This window comes from Phlebotomus argentipes, unplaced genomic scaffold, assembly GCF_947086385.1.
Source record: "Phlebotomus argentipes unplaced genomic scaffold, Phlebotomus argentipes genome assembly scaffold_4, whole genome shotgun sequence".
NCBI classification, from domain to species: Eukaryota; Metazoa; Arthropoda; class Insecta; order Diptera; family Psychodidae; genus Phlebotomus; species Phlebotomus argentipes.
The window spans coordinates 266,743-275,414 of record NW_026776174.1 but is presented as its reverse complement, the minus strand read 5'-3'; the positions used below and the strand labels follow the sequence as shown (position 1 = coordinate 275,414).

Genomic DNA, 8,672 nt, shown 5'->3' with positions numbered 1-8,672 from the left:
TAAGGTTTTAGCACAACAAGAACTGGATGAAGAAGTGATTTGGCAATGTTGGAAAATGATTGAATGTAAATTCATTGACTAGACTGTGGGTGGATTTCTCCACTCAAGAAGAAGGATTCAGCAGAGAGAGAGTATTTAAGGTGAAGTGTGTGTTGAAGCTGCTCCTGTGAAGCCACAGGAAATGACTCGAAGGAACGTGTGAGTCTCATATTTTCCACCCCCAAACTCAATTCCATTTTTCAATTGACAGAAAAATGTTTGTAGAAATTTTCTTTGCCATAAATTTTGATAAATAGAGAGTCTATCGAGGACGGCTTTTCACCTTCCTGTAATTTGACAAGGAAACGAAGGGCAAGGTTTCCCATTACAAATTCCAAGGATATGAAGGTATTTTTACGTTAATATAAAACGTGATATCGGAAAAAAGGATCTTCTCTCTCTGGGGCTATTTTTAGGGTTGATTTCTTTGGATGTGCAAATAATGGAAATGACAGTGCCACCAAAATTGACTTCTTTGGCCAATTTGCTGGTGTTTTCACAATTGTAGACGAAAGTTGAAACTTTGCAAGATTTCTGACAAACTATTGCAATTGACATGAAGGGAAAATTGTAGCAAAAAGCCCTGAATTGTTTCAAAAACTGTCAATTGAACATGAAACCACAAATCAATAGCAATTTTATAAAAATCTGCACTGAAACATTCACCACAAGGAGAATCAGCAGAACTATTGTTGAAGCAGAACAATATCATTTGAATTTTATTAGAGAAAAAGCTGCGTTGAATTATTTATTTAAATTAATTTTTAACACATTTATATAATGACAAAATGTCGGTGAAGCGTAAAAAGCCATAAAATTGAATCACAGCTGAAGTCAATCATGCAAATAAACGCAACTCACCTTTCATCTAGTCAATTGGGAGAGCTTTTCAAGTCGCTCTTTGTTCCATCAAAACCCTGCATCGAAAGCCACTCAAAATCACAACCAGACCAACAAAGTCACTTTGCTGTTTTGCCTCCAAATTGCGTCACAGTTTATGCAACCCCTTGTCGATCCCACTGGGAAATTGGATAAATTGAAGGGTATTTGTTCTCAAGTGCACACAATCAGCCATCATCTTAGCTGACGCGATAATTCATACCCGCGAAATTAACTCCTTCTGGAGATGAACGTCAAATTAAGTGGGAAGAAAATACTTGCCACCTTCTTTCAGGACGAATTTCAGGAGTTCTCAACCACCCCAGAAAGGAAAGGGAGGAGTTGCGTGTAAAGAGCTATTAAGTATTTGCCTCACAAATCCTCTTGATTGCCTTCCTCCTTTACCTGAAAATCCTTGCTCAAGGGTGTTTTTTTCTTCTTTTCTCTCCTCCATTGAAAACACTTTAGCCCAGTCAGTCTTCCTGGAAATTTTGGGTTTCCGGGTTAAGGTTTATGACCCCATTTTACACCATTAAAAGCATTTTAAGTGCGCGGTATTTTCCCTTGATGGGCGATAATTGTTTTCGATGATTTCTCAAACACAATCGCTGAAAAGTTAAGGGAAAACTTCCACGGAATCAAAGGAAGAGACTTCAATGCCATTATTATATTAAATTTGCCAGTGACTTTTCCCACATTGCGTGCGCTTGGCAGGAGTGTGCTGAAAAATCCTGATAACACAATTCTCCCGAGTGGCCTTAATTCCGTTTGCCGCGAAAGGATGAGTTGAAATTGAGAAAAACATCCACTCAATGTTTCATTATCTCCCACAGTGAGATTCTTCACAGTTATATTTTCCATTTTGTGTGTTTTCAACACATATTTTCTCCGTCATTTTATTAAAATTAAAATATGTATTTGATATGAGCAACTTCTTCAAAACCAATAAGATGCTTCTTTCTTTTCTCTGCCTTTCATTTGTGATTTTGACAACAGATATAAAATTTATTTATGCTAACAAATAGAAGTGCTTTTCCTTCGCCAAAAATTGTTCTTCTTCACAATTTCCTTTGATTTTCTGGTGTGTGGAAATTGTGAAAAAGTCTCAGGATTTGAAAGGAGGATTTTTTCTCTCTTTGGTCTCAATGATTTAATTGGAAGTCTTTGAAGAGGAAAATCATTGAGAGCAAAACTTAGGCTCTAATCATACTGAGACTATTTTTCTTTTCTTTTTTTTACACATTAACCATTTACAAAGTGTCTTGAGTTATTTCTTTAGTAATACATTTGAGGCTAAATTCTAAGAGATTTTTCCTTGGTAAGTTTAAATACAAAAATACTTCTAAGTTTACTAACTTCAATTTTGCTCCATGTTTTAATTGATCCAATTTTGTATTAATATCCAGGGAAATTTTGTGTGAATTTCCTCATCATATGGCAAACTTTCATGATAATTTTTCCAAGAAAGTCCTCGAGAAGCAGGAGAATTTATATGTATGTTTTAGTGCCGTGAGAGAATTCTTGAGAAACTCACAAAACAATTCACTGGTTGAATTGTGCTCTTGATTCTCAAGTCTTCTTCAGTGTTTCTTAACATTAAAATTTCTTTTTACACTTAGTAAAATTTAGTCTCAATTAGTCTTACGTATATACAGAAAATTGTGAGCATTTTGCCCGGAGAATTTAGAAAATAAAAACAATTCTATTGAGCACTATCTTTCCTTGTCACATTGATGGGAATGTTCTACTGTTCTCACTATATTTTTTTCCATATTAGAATTATTATATTTTTCACTTGAAAATTGACAAAAATTTCAGGATCAAAACTACAGATTTGAAAGCACGAAATTGTCAATTTTCAGTGCGACATTAAAGGACTTTTATTCTTGTTGTCTCGCTAGAATCTCTACCAATGTTCCCACAGATTGTGTACTCACAGATGATTTATATCTACACATGCCCCCAGATTTCACCCCATTTAGGGGTCTCAGAGCACCCTCGTCAAGCCCTCTGGCACGGAGAATAACTCTGCGTCCAGGAGGCATGCGAGGAATGCTCAGCCCAGAGGCGGCGACTCGTCGACGCTGCTGAGACGGCCGCGAGTCACCCACGAGACGCGGAGCTTGAGGCGCTCCCGTCAGGGACGTGACGATCGCCGTGTCGCCTTCTCGTCTGCGCCCAGCAGCGTCTGGTGGTGATTATTGTGGCCGTTCTCGATGAACGACGTCTGGATTGTCTGCTGGCGCGTGAAGTCGCGCACGCTGGCCAATTGGTAGTTGCTCCTGGAGCTGGGACTCACGTTGTTCAGCCTTGTTCCCGGCGTGTGGGCGCTGTGGTACATCGATCGATCCTCCACGCGCCCTCGGCCAGAGCCACAACATCGACACTTCTCCAGAGCATTCTTGAACTCCCGCCGGAACTTGCCTGCAATGAACCGAGCACAGCATTATGTTCAGCACAAATTTGAACTTTGAAAGCTCTCCTTGTGTTCTCTGGGTGAGAACAATTTGGCAAATTCGCGAATTATGAGGAAAGTTTGCTTGCTGATTCACTGCCCTTGAATTTTGTGGGGAAACTTTGGCTTCCAGACGATGCTAAACGGCCTCAAAAGTATTGAAATTCCTTTTGAGACTTAGGAAACTTCCTCCAAAATTCAATTCGCTGAAAAATTGAATGAGAACTTTCGGTTTGGCAAGACTTCCTGTGTTCATAATTTATGCCCTTCGAGCTGTGTTTAAAACTCCTTAATTTCTCCTAACATTGACCAAATGACCGACAAAATTCCACCAAGAATTCTGTTAAATCACTCAATTTAATAGAAAACCTCACATATTTCATGCACATGACAAATTTATCTCACTCCCAATTCAGTGAGACATCATGCAGAGTGATATCCTTGCGCAAGAGACGCATTTCCATCTGATTTCGCCCAAGGAGCAATATTGGGTGAAAGGTCAGGAGAAATTTTCGCACAATCATCACTGCCTTTGTCCAGAGAATCCAGAGAAAGATATTCACTGCCAAAGTGGAGAGTTGAAGAGATAAAACCAGAGGCAAATTTTCCCTCCTCCGAACGATAAAATTTACCGCCTTTTCCATCCGCCTCGTTTGAATTGATGCTCCTTTATTCAAATCATTTCACATCTCGCTCAATTGACAAGATAGAAAAGAGAGCTTGTTTTATGCATAAATTCCCACACACACAGAACAACAAGTCAAATAAAAAGGGCAATTAATAAAATTGATGGCACAGTGCGAATGAGGAATTAATATCCGCATAAATTATTTATGGACACAACAAACTCCTTAACAAATTCTACTCAGGAAGAGTTTTGATTGCGACACATAAATCGCAAGAAACGCACGTTGAATTCTCGTTTCGGGTTTGTGCAAGGGGGAGATAATATGCCTAGAAGAGTTCTGACCAAATTGTGAGGTTATGTATCAAGCTTAAAAACCCTTCTTGGACTAATTTTAATCTTTTCAGACTGAAAAATGAGTAAATACAACGAATATCTCATTGACTCTACAAGATAACTAGGTTAATTTCCCACTTTGAAGCAAAAACCGCAGAAATAACTAAGAAAATAGATAATCTTCTAGACTGAAATGATATTTTTGAGGTTATGTTTAACTTTAAAGATTTTTCTCAATGAATATGAAGTTTTCCGAACAGAAAAGCTCAACTTCATGTAAGAAAAAGAGAAATATTCCCAAATTAAAGATAAAGTTGATAATTTTGAGGGATATTGAATTACAAAAACCTCAAAAACCTCAAAAACCTGTCTTAAATCAATTGCATAACCTATAAAAGCAATAAAATTAATATTCCTAAGAAAAATAACATGGGAAATGTCTAAATTTGTTGAAGAAAAAGCTTTTTCTGTGCAAATATTTGAAATATTAAAACACTCCCTAATCCTAACACTTCCACAAAAGCTGTACACCACTTCGTCTCATAATATATTCCCCTTGGATTTGTGTACAAAGAATCACATTAGCTTTGAGAGTAACAAAATAATATTTTTCATGTCTTTCTTGACATTTTCGTCAAAAAAAACGACAAGTTTCTGTCCGGCGAAAGAAAAATATTTCACAATTTCGTCAAAGAGGAAAATCTGTCCATTGAGCCTAACAAAACCCCACTTTCGTCAAAGAAGTCTTCTATTTGAGAGAAATTTGTTCTTTTTTTATTCATTTAATTCTCCTCTCTTTCTCTGTTCTGAACAATGCCATACAATCCATCGATTTTGCTCAGGCCTTTCATCTTCTCTCCTTTTTCCCAACCCTCCCCAAAGGACTCTCTTTCTTCCTCCTCCTTTCCCCTCCCCTATTTTTTCAGTCACAAGCCGATGGGATAAAATGTATAAAACTTGAGAACGAATAAACCAAAATCTTGTTTCCGTCAAATTACGATGCGCAAGAGACAAAAAGGGAAATGGTATAAATTCTATCCTTTTTTGGACCGGGAAGAGTGGGCAAAAGTGACAAAATTGGGGTGTAAGTGAATATAAAGAGGGGATAAAGCACAAGAAATGGTTAGAATGCCACGCGCCTCTGCAAAGCGTCGCTTTTTATCAAAATCACATTCAGACTTCGGGACTCTTTTTGTCGCTGCTCCGCCAGACACCAAGAGTGACTGAATAACGCCAGAGATTTTCCTGATTTAATTTTCCCCCAGCCTTCCTTTTATCCTCTCTCTCCATGAGAGTATCAAAAAAAGCAGGAACACACCTTGAATCTCACGATACAAGCAGGATTATCCCCCAAAACTACAGCACTCAAATTTGCATGACTGCCAAAGAGCGTGTTGACTCTGGGAGGCTGTTTTGTGGGACATCTGATGCTGCGGAGGAAGGATTTGGCGTGTTATTGAAACCAACGAGGGCATTTGTCGGCTCTTGACCCCGGCAGAGATAGTGCGTGAATTCTCCACGCCACTCCATGGACAATAAAACATCCACTTTTATTGCCTTCTGCGGTAATCCCGAGAATTTCGGCCAAGAAATTCACCAACATTGTCACGGTTTTCCCCGCTTTATGTTCAGTTATAATCAGGATTACGTGGACGCAAAAATCCTCCAGGGTTTTCACATTACTTTTTCAACCTTGGCAAGCAAATTAGAAGAGCCCAAAATGTAACATTCTTCCTCAAAATATATATTGAGGAATTTTGCGTGCCGAAGCATCAAAGCGTAAAATGTGAAAATATTGACAAAATTTAAACATATTAATTCCAAAGTCATACTTGAGAAAGTAATTCAATGAAGTTGACTGTTGACTGAGGGTTAAAAGATATATATTTTCCCAGAACATTCTCCTGAGGAGCCATTCAATTTCAACTCCTTCCATGCCCTTAAATCAATTGACTTCAAGATTGACTTTGGGAATTGGGACACTTATTAGAATTACACCCAGAATTTAATGCTTTTTCACTTTGAGGATTTAGAAAATTATTTGATGTCATAAAGTAAACTGGATATTAAAATCCGTCTGGAATTTATAACATTTGAATAGGAGAAGGAAAATTGACTGTAAATTCAACTTACCACTCATAAAATTGTAAATGACTGGATTTACAGCGCTGTTCGCATAGCAGAGCCAATGCGAGAAGAGCGAGAGGACTGAAATGATTTCACTCTGGCCAATATCGATGGTGTATCTGAAATTGAACGTCGCAGTCTTCATGCAAAATCGTCTCCGGGAGTTCCAGATGGAAAATCCCTACCTTAAGACATTGAGTACATTGACGGGAAAATAGCAGCAGGCGAACATCACAACGACCGCCACCAGCATCTTGGCGGCCTTTCGTCTCATCCTCAGCTGACCCATTGTGCCGGAGTTGGCAGGAACTGCGGAGTTTCTCAGATCTACGAGGAAAAATCACTGTCTCAGTGCCTCAATTCTCAGCGAAATACTTGCTAAAGAAGATCAACTCACAAGCACAATTATACTGCTGATGATGTCGCGACTCACGATGGCCAGGAATTGTGTCGGATTTCCATAAAACACGCACAATTTGGAAGTAAGCAATTGTCATTATGAGAAGCGGCAAACTGATGGCGAAGAAACAAAGAGAACAAGTGTGAAAATAATTAAGCAGGATAATTGAGAAAGTGTTGCATTGTAATTTAATTCATTTTAATGAGCGAATGATGACTTTCTTTGAAAGAAAGCATCTAAATTGGAGGAAAAGCATAAATAATTGCTCCTTTGTAACCCTTTTCCCTTGAAAATCTGCAACATTTTTATTAATTCATTAATTAAAATTGAGCTGAAGTGTTTAAGAGTGGAAATTTATCCTAATGAATTTCTATCTTTTGCTCTGGCAAAAGGAAATCTTCGAGTTATGCAAACTTTTGACGACAATTTTGAATTTCACCAAATGTAGCAAAATTTATGAATTTAATTATTATTCGCCTAATTAATACATTATTCAGTATGTGTGCAAAATTGTAATTAGGCAAATAAGCGCACATAACAGAGAAATTATTACATTTTGATATTTATTATCACATTAATTTACGAGCCTTTTATTAAATATAATATTATTATCTATTATAAGCTCTTAATTGTAAAATTACATTTAGCCATTCAATTTATGACTATTTTATCTCTATAAATCACTATCAAAACTTGTAATTTATTGAAAGAAAGAAAGGTTTGAGTAAACAAAGTTTCCAGTCGTCGTTATTTTTGTCCTTCCAGTGTTTCTCTGAAGGATATCTTCACTAAAACTTGTGTAATAAGTTCCAATAGCAACTGAAAAATCCCATTAAACGGTAACTAAAGTACTTTTTATTGACTTGAAGGAACTCAATCTCTTCCTCAAATGAATATATATATCAAACGTAAGGCTCTTCTTTTGATGGAAATGGATGGAATTATCGTTGGAAAATGCTTCCACTTTGATCACTGAACCCCAGTCAAAACTCCCTCGGCAAAAGCGCCTTTGCAGGAATTTGGCAAATTCCGTGACATGGACATGAAAACTCACGTGTAGAGCATCACGAATCGGGCGATGTGGAAGTTCTTCTCCGTCTGATTATCCCACTGTGCGACGCATTGCGTGAAGAGAGTGCTTCCAAACCTCAATTGCTTGTGCTGTGTGGTCAATGTGAGGAATTCCGGAATGTCTGCAGAATCACAAAAGATAGATTAATCGGCAGGAGTTGTAGTGTGAGAGAGCTGAAGCAATTTGCCCACTCGCTTTTGATGGTGAAATTACCCGAAATCAGTGCCACAAGCCAGATAAAGGCGATTGATCCGATGGCTCGCTCATTTGTCGACACATACCGCAGAGGAAAACAAATTGCATACCATCGATCGATGGAAATAAAGGTGAGCGTTAGCACGGAAACAGTCACGGAAACGGTCTGCAAAGAGTGAGAAGAGCAGATAAAGGAATTACAAGTGAAATGACAAAACATACCCAATTAATTATACTAATAAACGAATTGTATTTAGTCTTTCTTATGGGCACATAAGATTCATGGATTGAAAACCATGAAAAGTCAAAATTTGTCCTTTTGTAGAAGTGAAAATTATAAATTTCGTATTAATATTGCTGAAAAATTTGTCAAATTTACTTGAAAACACTTAATATTGCTCTGTAATAATTATTTTATAAATGTTACAGTTGATTTTATTGGTATTTATTCAAATTTTTGACTCAAATATGGCAAAAATTAGTTGAAAAACATTCCAAAGTCTTTTTTTTTTAGTCTTCGAGTTCATTTTATTCAAATAAGTTC

The 8,672-nt window shown here is 37.4% G+C and overlaps 1 protein-coding gene across 1 annotated transcript in view; it reads right to left on the bottom strand.

Moving 5' to 3' along the window:
- Nucleotides 1-2,042: 2,042 nt before the first annotated feature.
- LOC132257725 (orexin/Hypocretin receptor type 1-like) overlaps nt 2,043-8,672 on the bottom strand; it is a 41,735-nt gene continuing 35,105 nt past the window's right edge. The window contains exons 4-9 of the mRNA XM_059754746.1: nt 8,147-8,294; nt 7,916-8,054; nt 6,859-6,974; nt 6,647-6,788; nt 6,468-6,580; nt 2,043-3,342 (exon numbers count right to left, since the gene is read on the bottom strand). Coding sequence (XP_059610729.1) covers nt 3,056-3,342; nt 6,468-6,580; nt 6,647-6,788; nt 6,859-6,974; nt 7,916-8,054; nt 8,147-8,294 — 945 coding nt within the window. The 3' untranslated portion in view covers nt 2,043-3,055. The remainder of the gene's footprint in view (nt 3,343-6,467; nt 6,581-6,646; nt 6,789-6,858; nt 6,975-7,915; nt 8,055-8,146; nt 8,295-8,672) is intronic.